Here is a 12645-nt window from a genome sequence, read left to right as displayed (position 1 = left end):
TGGCTAAAATGTGTCAGGAAACCCAACTTAAGTGGAACGTTCTCTTACCCATAGCTTTATTGCGAATCCGCAGTACCCCTACCAGAAGGATGGGCCTCTCTCCTTTTGAAATCATGTATGGGCGACCACCTCCCGTACTTGGTAACTTAAGGGGGGACTTGAGTCAGTTGGGAGAAGGAATTACCCGGCAGCAGGTTGTAGAGTTGGGTAAGACTATGGAGGAGGTACAGAAATGGGTACAAGATAGATTACCTGTGAATATTTATCCCCCTGTTCATAGTTATCATCCAGGAGACCAAGTGTGGATTAAAGAGTGGAATAATGTACCGTTAGGGCCCAAGTGGAGAGGTCCTTATGTTGTTCTTTTGTCTACCCCTACAGCGATAAAAGTAGCCGAAGTAACTCCGTGGATACATCACTCCAGGGTTAAACCAGCAGCAGTCGATTCTTGGCAAATTACAGCAGATCCAGAGAATCCCTGCAAGATCCGGTTGAAACGCACTACTCAGTCGGAGTAACGAGGAATTATTGTGGATTACAAATTTTATTGTTACAGGTGTGAGTGAGAAGGCCATAATAAAGCCTGTCCGCTTACCAACACATAGTGTATAAGCCAGGAAAGTCTCGAAGGGACACCTGTGAAGACGAGCAGAACTCCATTCCCTGCAGCCCTCACATCCTGGAAGCTGAGGTTCCATCGCACGGACGAAGACTGAGGATGACGGCGAAAGATGTGCTTTTGATTGTGTTTATTTATATGTGTTTTTATATTCAGGAAGGTAGAGGTACCGACACTCCTAGCTGTGAGGTATGCATTAAGACTACGAGAACAGGTAACCATATTTCCCAAACCCTAATTTGGCATTCACAATACGAATGTAAAGGAGAGGTATCAAGATGTAGATACCTAAATATAGACTATAGTGTGTGCCATTTAGGAGTAGGAGAACCTAAGTGCTTCAGTCCAGAGTATCAACCTCGTACAATTTGGTTGACTCTCAGGAATGGAGATCCTCAGGGGACCCTAATTAATAAGACGGTGTTAGAATCCGTACATTCTTCGGGTGTTCTGCTATTTGATGCATGTAAGGCGATATCAAGTGGTAGAAAACCGTGGAATGTATGTGGGGATCTTAGATGGGAGAGGACGTATGGGTCTAATGATAAATATATTTGTCCCAGTAGTAAAAATAAATATGTGAGTCCTAGATGCCCAAATAAAGACTATAACTTTTGTCCATATTGGTCTTGTGTGGGGTGGGCGACTTGGGGACAGACAGTAGATAAAGACATGATAGTGACTAAGTTGCCGACTAGCCCTTATTGTAAGTCTATGGAATGCAACCCAGTCCATATACTTATTAATAACCCCGACAAGTTCCTAGATAAGTATGGAAATTTATTTGGGTTTCAGATATACGGGACGGGTTTAGATCCTGGGACATTATTGTTTATAGGAATAGAGACTGATACGGTATCCTCCCAGACTCATCAAGTATACCATTCCTTTTATGAAGAGATGAGTATAGATAATAAGATCCCCCATAACGCTAAAAACCTGTTCATTGACCTAGCTGAAAGTATTGCCGGTAGTCTTAATGTTACCAACTGCTATGTGTGTGGAGGTACTAACATGGGAGACCAATGGCCTTGGGAAGCAAAGGAGGTAATGTCCGGTTCTGAGGCAGTTGACCAACTAATATCTACACAAGCCGATTATCATTTGAGTGTTAGAGGTAAATCTGAGTGGAGATTAAAGACCTCCATCATAGGTTATGTTTGCATAGCAAGGAAAGGAATAATGTATAATACTTCTGTAGGAGAATTAACTTGTCTAGGGCAAAAAGCTTATGATGATGATACTAAAAATACAACTTGGTGGTCGGCTTCAAATGTCTCAGAACCATCTAACCCGTTTGCTAGATATGCCAGTTTAAAGGATGTGTGGTTTGATTTATCCATCACATCTACCTGGAGAGCCCCAGCAAATTTGTACTGGATCTGTGGTAAGAAAGCCTATTCGGAGTTGCCACAGGACTGGGAAGGGGCATGTGTGTTGGGTATGCTCAAACCATCCTTCTTCTTGTTACCGATTGAAACAGGTGAGACTTTAGGTGTTAAAGTGTATGATGTGAATCATAGGAAGAAAAGGGGACCCTTAGAGATAGGCACCTGGGAAGATAATGAATGGCCTCCCCAGCGTATCATAGATTATTATGGGCCAGCCACGTGGGCAGAAGATGGTACCTTTGGTTATAGAACCCCAATTTATATGCTCAACCGTATTATAAGATTACAGGCGGTGGTTGAGATTATTACTAATGAGACCTCACAAGCACTCAATCTTCTAGCGAAGCATAATACCAGGATGAGGACAGCAGTGTACCAAAATAGATTAGCCTTGGATTACCTTTTGGCAGTAGAGGGAGGTGTATGTGGGAAGTTTAACCTGAGCAATTGCAGTCTTCAAATAGATGACGAAGGGCAAGCAATAGCTGAGCTTACTAGCCATATGGTTAAACTAGTGCATGTGCCTACTCAGGTATGGAAAGGGTACAATCCAAGTAGTTGGTTTGGTAGCTGGTATGAGTGGTTTGGAGGGCTTAAGGCAGTGGTAGGTGGAGTCCTACTGATTTTACTGTTGTGTCTACTCCTACCGTGTCTTATACCCTTAGTAGTTAGGTCTGTGCAAAGCCTGATAGGAAGTATAGCAGAGAGGAAGGCTGCTGCACAGATAATGGCGATATATAAGTATAAGGCTCTAGATCAAGGAGAACCAATGCAGGAAGATGAGTGTTAAAAGATTCACATCATAAGATAAGTCTGGTCTGGTTCATGGTAACCTGAGGTATATGCAAACCAAGGTTAAGTGATGCCTCAAGTAATTGTGAAATATCAGAGGCATCAAAGGGGGGAATGTGATGTAATTCCAGTAAAATACAAGTTTAGCAGGCTAAGATTGCCACAAGGCATATGTATGTATATGTGTTTGTAGTATCAGTTAGTTAATTACACGTAGCTAAGATACTGTTATCACTGTACTGACCAGGTGCAGGAATGTAAGAACTGGAATTACGCGTCCCTCTCCTTTGTATCAGATGAGCCACGTGGTTAGACCGGATGGATGAGTTTAGACTCTATTTATTAAATAGGTTAAGGGTATGTGTGGGTGTAGTTAATTGTGGGAGGAGCTACAGTGCTATATAAGGAATGTACTCTATGTATTCAGTACTCAGACTTTGCTGTATTTTGGTGACGCTAGTCCCTCTGAGTCCCGATCGGTGATCCAATAAAGAATCTCTTCCTTCCTGAAGAAACCTGTGTCCATCTCTCTGTGCTTGGCTTCCGTCAGTTTCTCCGGTATCAGTATAATACATAAATGATACAAACAAAATAGTCCCAAAGTCAGTTCTTGGTTAACAGCAACATTTTTGATAAGGTAGATTAATTCAGCAGGTAGTTCAAAGTTTTCACCAAGTCAGAGAGATTCCGTGATATGAAAGAAAATAAGAAACAAAAAGGGAATAAAATAGTGTGATATGGTATTAAGTGACTGAAAATGCACTCACAATTAAGGAGCTCCCTATTAGCTCTCATGTATCAGCGCCTGACAATGCAATCCTTGTCACGGGATATGTGGCGGATAATCATTCCCATGACAAGGATTGTATTGCCAGAACCTGATACATGAGAGCTAATAGCGAGCTCCTTAATTGTGAGTGCATTTTCAGTCACTTAATACCATATTACAGTATTTTGTTCCCTTTTGTTGCTTAACATGTGAGTGAGACTAACTGAGTGCTGCCCTGACTCCCGTGAGTGAGACTCATTTAGTGAGTGTCCCTTTGTTCTTATTATTCTATTAATCTCCACGTACTTCCTATACCCAGCGCTGCTGTCACCGCACATGCGCGGCCGCCGCGGGGCATCACGGAAATCGTAGTTCTTTTTTGGTTTTGTCGCGGTGACGTCACAAGGTATCGCGCGAACGCCATTTCCCGGCAGGCTGTGCGGATCGGGACCTACTGAAATGAGCTCGACGGAGAATCACCCACGGGGGAGCAAGAGGAGACCGGGGGGAGAGACACCTACCGGGGGCGTAAGTATCAATAGCAACATTACCTAGGGGGGAGGAGGTAAGTACTAATATAATAATCCCAATGGGGGCAGGAGGAGGGGGGGTCAGAAATAGGGAAGGGAGCAAGGGGGGTGTCATAATATAATATTAAGCCACTCCCCGGGGGACTGAGTAATAATATAATACTAATACTCTGTGTAATAATATTACTGGGGTATGTGAGTAATAATACTAATACTCTGTGTACTAACATTACCTGGGGTATGTGAGTAATAATATAATAATACTAATACTCTGTGTAATAATATTACTGGGGTATGTGAGTAATAATAATACTAATACTCTGTGTAATAACATTATCTGGGGTATGTGAGTAATAATAATACTAATAGACTGTGTAATAACATTACCTGGGGTATGTGAGTAATAATAATAATACTCTGTGTAATAATACCTGGTTTCTGTGGGAGTAATCCAGCCAGGCTGCACACTAGGCCTCACTGTCATAGTATCATTGTACCCTATATAATATTACGAAATGCTGTTTGCACATAGAGCACTTCTTATTTACCAAAATGTACGCGTTCCGCTGAAAGCTAATACTTTTCCTTTTAATGAATTTGCAGCCTAGCTCTGTGAGCTATAAGGACACTGACCTTGGAAGTGACGAACGCAATCAGAAATTCCTACGTCTTATGGGAGCTGGAAAGGTTGGTATACCAATGAATGGTCAGTATTGGGGACATAGTGTGTACATAGTCATTAAAATAACTACTGAAGTGAACCAGACCATTTCATCTTAATGTAATCTTATCTCTGCAGTGGAAAACATTAATAATCTTTCCATTGCCAAGTTAAATCCACTTCTAATGGCTGAAAAGGAAATTTCCAAACACTACAACTACTGTGAGTCTTTATCTGCCTGGCTTCATGCTACTTTAAAGGGATACTCCCAGGCACCCAGATCACTTCTGGCCATTGGAGTGGTCTGGATGCCAACTCCCACTACCCTTAACCCTGCAAGTGGTTTTTATAAACTGCAATATTTACCTTGCAGGGTTAAGTCCTACTCTAGTGGCTGTCTAGCAGAGACTTCCGTGTTTGAAGCAACGCTGGACGTCCTCACGCTATGTGAGGACCTCCAGCGTCGCCTAAATCCCCATTGGAAAGCATTGAGTAATGCTTTCCTATGGGGAGGTCTAATGCGCGTGCGTGGCCATAGCCGCGCATGCGCATTAGGTCTCCCCCGCCAGCTGACGTAGGCGGGGAGTAGGCGGAGCCCGACCAGCGCGGAGGGACATCGGCGCTGGACTCCGGTAAGTCACTGAAGGGTGTGTGTGTGTATGTATGTATGTATGTATGTATGTATGTCGTGTGTGTGTGTGTGTCTGTCGGGGAGGGAGGTGGGTTGGGGGGGCATGGATCCGTTTCGCACCGGGTCCCCATGGGTTATGTGTACGCCACTGCCTCTCTCCATACAGTGAGCCACCCTCCAGGCTTCCTATCCTACATGTATTTGCTATAATGGGGCATTTTGTGAGTTTACAAACATTTCTGTGTTTTCTTTGCTTTAGTAAGATGCATCTACTTAGAAATACCCATAAGCGGGCTATTGGAATATTTTTTTATTAATATATTTTTTTCAACACCTATTGTGTATGAGAAAAGTCATATTTCTGCTTCTGTTAGTCTCAAGCCTTGGCTTATATATTTCCAAGTCAGCCATAAAATACCTCTGCAAAGCGTGACCGATAAATCCATTGAAACTTGTAGATGTATTTTTTTTTTTTTTTTTTTAATGCATTCCATAACCGCAATCTAAACATTATTATAGCGTGTGTTTATGTACTAGCTATGTATTGGGTGTTAATTCCATTTTATACCTTCTTTCTCCCTGAGGTGTTGAAGGGGATTTTAAGAATATTGCCTGTTACCTGTCATTGTAAACATTCCTTGCCCCTCCTCGCATTTAGAATAAAGTGCACAAACTGGGGCTGGCTGGGCAAAAGAAGTGTTATTTTCTAAAGTGAGCGCCAAAATAGACAAACTGGAAAAATTCTCTATGTTACCAGCTCAGCTGAATTTCTGCAAATTCTCACTATAGGGAGTAACCCCACACCGTCTTCATGATATCTGGTTCTGTTATTGCAGATTGCTGCGCGTGTTATAACTGTTTCTTTATTTTTTCCAGAAAGAACGCACAGGGCGCCTGGGAGGCGGAGACTATAAAGCCGTTAACTCACGTCCTACATGTGATCAGGTCAGGATGCTTTGAATGAAGAATGCTTCACCATTCTGGTATTAATGAATAGGTTGCATTCATGCTAACACTGTGTTTTACAGCCTGGTCCTGCGAGCTGGGAGAACGCCGATCTAGGAAATGATGAACGCAAACAGAAATTCCTCCGACTTATGGGAGCTTCAAAGGTTAGTGAGCCAACTGAAACCAGCCTTTTTCCATGCCATCAACAGAGTGTAAATGTTTTCAATTGAGTGAAGGTGAGCTGAAAAGGATTTAGTGTATTCATTATAAGAACTAGTCTCACAAGCATTACATCTGCTGCATTTAAACTCTATTTGCAGCAATGGTTTAGGGCAGCGTCAGGCAACCTTAATCACTCCTGATTTTGTTGACTACATCTACTATAATACTCTCACAGCCATAATGCTGGCAAAGCATCATGGAAGTTGTAGTCCACATCATCTGGCGTGCTGAAGGTTTCCTATCCCTTCTATAGGGTGGGAACATATATAATGCACACTACTTGTCTTTAAGATTTAATTAAAGTTGAGTGCTTGATTAAAACAAAAAACAAAACATGCACATATTACTTTTTACTCCTTTTCATGTAAACACTTTATTTCATGCCTGGACCTAGGTCATAGGCGCTGCCATCTTTGTGGGAGCAGATGAAGGCCCTGCGGAACACGTCACATCTGCACATGCCTAGTTGAACATTTGGGCATTTGCTATTGTCCGAAATTCGGATGGGAATTTTGTCTATTTATTCCTCAGAAAGACGAATGAATAAATAGAAATTTCAAACGAACGAAGACCTCTTGGGTGGGGGACAGTAGGTCCCTCCTCCTTTTGTTACTTAGGGCCTAACAAAAGGAAGGGGGACCTACTGTCCCCACCCACGAGCTGCGGATGGCGGCCCTAAGGAACAAAGGGGGGGGGGGGAGGAGGCTTATTTTTTCCCCCACCCAAGAGGTCTAAGTTCGTTTGAAAGCTATAATCTCATGTCTAATAATTGGTGCCTTTAGAGGGGATATTGTGCTTGACGTCCCTTGTTGCTGTCTTGCCTTCTAGTGTTAAATGGAGTTTGAATGGTAGAACACTGAAGAAGTGTCTTCAAGCACCAGTCTGCCGCTATTTTTTGACTAATGTGCAAGCCTTATCTTGATCAGTGAAGGGCTGGCGGTGATAATCAGGGAACATAAGCCGACATTCTCAGCCTATCACTGTATGTCAGTGGCGAGTAAAGGTTAAAAAAAAAAAAATGTACATACGTTCCAAGCTTTCTCAACCCAAAGAAGTGAATTCTGCCCTGTGCATGTGTGCGATATGACGCTTATATCACTGGTAAAACCCATCCACCTTCCAGGGTGTGATTTCAGAGGGAAGGAGGGTTGGACATAGGAAAGGTGTTGAGGGTTGCATGGAAGGAAGGGAGCGAGAGTGATGTACAGAGCTGCCTGCAATTGAAGACGTTAATTCAGTTTGTGAACACTGCTCAATGCAAGCTGATAGCGGATGTTTTTTTTAGCACTGAGCTGACATTGGTCAGTCCGGAATAGACTTGTGGCCTAATTAGGAGGACGAGGGGACACAAATCTAGTCCTTTCTCTGTATAGGCAATGTTTCCAGATTGCTTGCATCATGAGGAAATCTTCATTGTGTGGGTTGTACCAATTCCTGATGATTTCCCTGTCAGTTTCTTGGTTCACTGGAGAGAGTTACTTCTGCGGGAGGTAGCAGGGTCATCATTGTGGGGAGACCCACTACCCAGCTAATATGGGGGTTGGTAGGCAAATGGTAAGTATTTACATATATTGCATTGGTGTTGTATGTCTGTCTAATAAAGATATTTGAGGTTTGTAGAGAGACCAGGCATTGTAACCTCCAATGAGAGAGAAGCTTTATTGGGGTGCCATAACAAGCCAGGCTGTTAACGCTGTTCTCTTTGGATGCTTTGAGTGCCTGTTCTCTAAATACTTTGTGTAGGGGTGTGCGCCACAAACTCTGGTCCAGTCCCTGTGTGTTGTTTCCTCCTGGTTGAAAATAAAGACATTTGAATCTACTTACAATTACTTGAAGATATGTAGAGATTTCTTGAGGCTTTAAAGAAGTGCAGTGATGGACCCTCAATAGGAGATTGACCGTCTGTTTGTTTGTTTTTGGTTTTTTTCACCATCAGAAAGAACATACTGGGCGACTGGTAATTGGAGATCACAAATCTACGTCCCACTTCCGATCAGGTCAGTATTTATTGCTGACTTCCTCCAGATATTTTGTGATGTTCTGTGAATGCGTGTTGTGTCCTTGATCGAAATGCCAGACGGATCAGCTGGTTTATTTGGTATAGAATATCAGCCATGATAAGTTCTCATATGTTGGTAGAATATGAAACATGGAATGTGGTTATATAACTGGTTATGCCCTAATGTTGATGGTTGCCGCTTTGACCATTTAGCACAAGCCGTGAGAGCCTGAGACCACAGAAAGAAAGATATTTTGTGTTTGAGGCTTGTGACTTTTTATGCACTGCTGCCACCTAGCGGTGTTCCCTATGACTGCTGTGAGGTTTGTAATGCAATGTGTTGTACGCACAGGATTAAAATGTGATGGGCTCCAGAGGCTTCACCTCGGGTACTCCAAGCCCTACACATTGCACACACCGCCAAGCGGGATCTGTTTATAATACTTTCCGTGCCACGGAACTAGGAAAGGTTAAATTTGGTGGACTTTTTTCTTTTTCCAAGCTCACCAACTATGTAACTAGGAATTCCCCATAACCCACGTACGCTGCACATGCAGGTGATGAAGATAAGAAAATAAACGACGCGCTTGAATACCAGTTTCAGCAAAGCATGGACAGCACAATGACTGGGCGGAACCGGCGGCATTGCGGCCTGGGATTCAGCGAGGTAAGCCTCAGCCTAAAGCTTTCTTGTATTAGATTTCCTATGCTAGTAGCCAGACTTTAGATTACTGGTCACTGCCAGCCCAGAGAGTCGATGGCACAATTACTAACGGGGGATTTTTAATTGACAGAGCCCTGGTTTATTATTAAATGGGTCTCTAAAAGGTCTGCACGTAACGTAAATTTTTGTTTAAATCTTGGTTTGGAGTCGACACTGGTTCTGTTTTATCCCATAGTCACACTCATAGGAACATTCTTACCAGAAAAAAGAGGGGCTTATTCACTAAACAATGGCTTGTGGTAAAATGAAAAGAAATGGCTATTTTGGCTTAGATTGTGTAAGTTCTTTCAGTGCACTGCGTTCTGGGCCACTCCCCCTGAGCGTCCTCATTTTACACCCTATGTAAATTAATTTAAATTTATTCAGCAATGTCTGAGAAAACTCTTCATGTAGTTCAGTTAATCAAAATGTACTCCCTACAGATACACCTGCCCACTGCGGCTTTGGTTTCCAAGAGTCCCAGCGGTTTGACACTTACCTGGGGCCTGCTGTCTGGTCACCTCTTCAAAGATAACTAATGGAGTCTCTATATATCTTGACAAATTTGTTTGGAATCTAGGAGCCAGCTAAAAAAGTTGGGAGCCAGTCAAATTCTTAAAGGGACACTATAGTCACCAGAACCACTACAGCTTGGTGTAGTTGTTCTAGTGTCTATAGCCTGTCCTTGCAGGCATATCAGTGTAAACACTGCCTTTTCTGGTAAAAGGCAGTGTTTACATTGCTGCTTAGTAACCCCTCTAGTGACAGTCACTCAGACTGCCACTAGAGAGTCCTGGGTCACTACTGTACCACGTGCAGCACCCACGTTCAGTGTCTCCAAGCTTCTGCATGGAGACGCTGAATGTTCCTCATAGAGATTCATTAATTAAATGCATCTCTATGAGGAGATCCGGATTGGTACATTTGCTTCGCATGCACAAAATCTTCCCAATGCTTTACTATGGGAAAGCATTGGCTTAGCTGAGATCATAAAGATTGATAATTTCAGCCACGGAGGTGGTACCAGCCATGCTGAAACTGGCACAGCGTGGGTAAATGGGGGGAAAAAGGTGAGTAAAAACATCTTCCTCATGCAATCGGAGGGTGCAGGTACCGAAGCACACATACTCTGACAGGCTCACATACACACTCACAGTGACTGGCGCACACACTCACTTAAAACAGGTGCACACACACACACGCAAACACAGTCTGACATGCTCATACACTGACTTTTTTGTTTTAATTGAACTCCACTCAGCCTCCCTACCTTTTGGGAGAGCTGAGTGGGTCTTCTCCTGGGGTCCAGTGGGCTGCTCTCTTCCTGTGTCCGAGGGAGCAATACTCTGCCTGTATCTGCTCTCTGCTCCCTGCACGCTCTCTGTAATGATGCCAAGGAGCTGCTCCCTGCACGCTCTCTGTAATGATGCCAGGGCTGGCTCATTACACAGCGTGAGGGAGCAGAGAGCAGCTACAGGCAGAGTATTGCTCCCTCGCACACTCCTATAATGCTCCTGCGGCCGGCTGGCTCCATGCTGCCGCGGCCGGCTGCCTCCATGCTCCTCAGGGGCGGCCGGCTGCCTCCATGCTCCTCAGGGGCGGCCGGCTGCCTCCATGCTCCTCAGGGGCGGCCGGCTGCCTCCATGCTCCTCAGGGGCGGCCGGCTGCCTCCATGCTCCTCAGGGGCGGCCGGCTGCCTCCATGCTCCTCAGGGGCGGCCGGCTGCCTCCATGGAAATTAAGAATTTAGTTTTAGCACAAGCTTCTTGAACTTTTTTAATGTTATGTTTCAAATGTACTATGATATATTTTTTTATATATACAATTTATATATTTTTTGTACCATGTATTAAAGATTGAAAGCCCAGATGATAAAGTTGCAGCACTGCCTGAAAATGTCCCTGGAACAGAACATCATTACACAGCGCGAGGGAGCAGAGAGCAGCTACAGGCAGAGTATTGCTCCCTCGCACACTCCTATAATGCTCCTGCGGCCGGCTGGCTCCATGCTGCCTTGGCTGGCCGCCTCCATGCACCTCAGGGGCGGCCGGCTGCCTCCATGCACCTCAGGGGCGGCCGGCTGCCTCCATGCACCTCAGGGGCGGCCGGCTGCCTCCATGCACCTCAGGGGCGGCCGGCTGCCTCCATGCACCTCAGGGGCGGCCGGCTGCCTCCATGCACCTCAGGGGCGGCCGGCTGCCTCCATGCACCTCAGGGGCGGCCGGCTGCCTCCATGCACCTCAGGGGCGGCCGGCTGCCTCCAATATTCCCCTATCGGCCGCCAACAAAGTTCCCTCGGCGGCCACACTAACTAGAGAGCTGGCAAATCTCGATTTGTCTGACCCGGATATATCTATATATCATATTGTTTCTATGGAAATTAAGAATTTAGTTTTAGCACAAGCTTCTTGAACTGTTATGTTTCAAATGTACTATGATATATTTTTTTATATATACAATTTATATTTTTTTGTACCATGTATTAAAGATTGAAAGCCCAGATGATAAAGTTGCAGCACTGCCTGAAAATGTCCCTGGAGCAGAGCCTGCATCAATGTTCAGCAATCTGAGTTCCAGTGACAGTGACAGCGAAAGCCACAGTGATTCTAGCTCGGAGAGCGAGGAGTTAAAAAAAACGACGACAAAAGAGAGCAAGAGTGTTTCTGAGGAGGAGAAAGAGAGCAAGAGCAGCTACAAAATGAAATTTGTCAAATCAAGTGTCCCCTAAGCTCCTGTTTATTGTGGAAGGTATTATATGGGGCCTCTCTCTAGCTAATTTTTACATGTTTGTCCTTTGTGTGGCCACTTTCACAGACTCCTGTGGGTTCTCGCTGATCTCCGCTAAACAAACAGAAAAGTGGATAACACACAAATCTGTATAAATTGCCTCTAGGAAGGGTTAAAATGTAATAAATTCTCTCTGTTAACCTCTAGGTGGCAGCACATTTAGACAATTGAGGGATCAATAATATCCAGACCTTCCATTTAAAATAAACACGGGTAGTGTGTGTGTACATCCCTGATTTATGTCTGTACTGGGAGGCACGCACACCTTGCTTTTACACAGGCTGTTTGAAGGAAATGGTTTTGAATGAAATACAGAAAGAACCGTCACTTTTGTTTGGTTTATATATCCCTGGAAGATGTATTGTTTCTGATAAAGCTTTGAAATCTGTTGTAGATTGTCTGACCAGTTCGTAATGTGTGCGATGCTGATGCAGAGCAATGAGACAAAAGATTAATAATCTCAGCTACTAGGCAAAATTCACATCAATTTAATTTTTTTTTTTATAGATTTGTGACTTTCTCTTTGTCAGTGAAGCTGCACTGTGCTACATATATTAGAAGCTTCAGATACAGATATTTAATTATCAGTCTGCT

General features: G+C 43.9%; 1 protein-coding gene across 1 annotated transcript; it reads left to right on the top strand.

The window, feature by feature from the left end:
• Nucleotides 1-3979: 3979 nt before the first annotated feature.
• Nucleotides 3980-12444, top strand: C12H11orf58 (chromosome 12 C11orf58 homolog). Its single transcript, XM_063437514.1, has 8 exons — nt 3980-4099; nt 4705-4788; nt 6270-6338; nt 6422-6505; nt 8500-8560; nt 9120-9229; nt 11120-11368; nt 11663-12444. The coding sequence occupies exons 1-8, from the start codon at nt 4031-4033 to the stop codon at nt 11990-11992; spliced, it is 1056 nt and encodes a 351-aa protein (XP_063293584.1). The 5' UTR covers nt 3980-4030; the 3' UTR covers nt 11993-12444.
• The last annotated feature ends 201 nt before the right edge of the window (nt 12445-12645 follow it).

This window comes from Pelobates fuscus, chromosome 12 (genome assembly GCF_036172605.1).
Source record: "Pelobates fuscus isolate aPelFus1 chromosome 12, aPelFus1.pri, whole genome shotgun sequence".
Lineage (NCBI taxonomy): Eukaryota > Metazoa > Chordata > Amphibia > Anura > Pelobatidae > Pelobates > Pelobates fuscus.
This window is presented reverse-complemented; position numbering and strand designations above follow the sequence as displayed.

Coding starts and splice junctions, on each gene's coding strand:
- C12H11orf58 (XM_063437514.1), top strand. CDS start 4,031: ATGAGCTCGACGGAGAATCACCCACGGGGGAGCAAGAGGAGACCGGGG. Junction 4,100..4,704: donor GAGAGACACCTACCGGGGGC/GTAAGTATCAAT, acceptor ATGAATTTGCAG/CCTAGCTCTGTGAGCTATAA. Junction 6,506..8,499: donor GACTTATGGGAGCTTCAAAG/GTTAGTGAGCCA, acceptor TTTCACCATCAG/AAAGAACATACTGGGCGACT.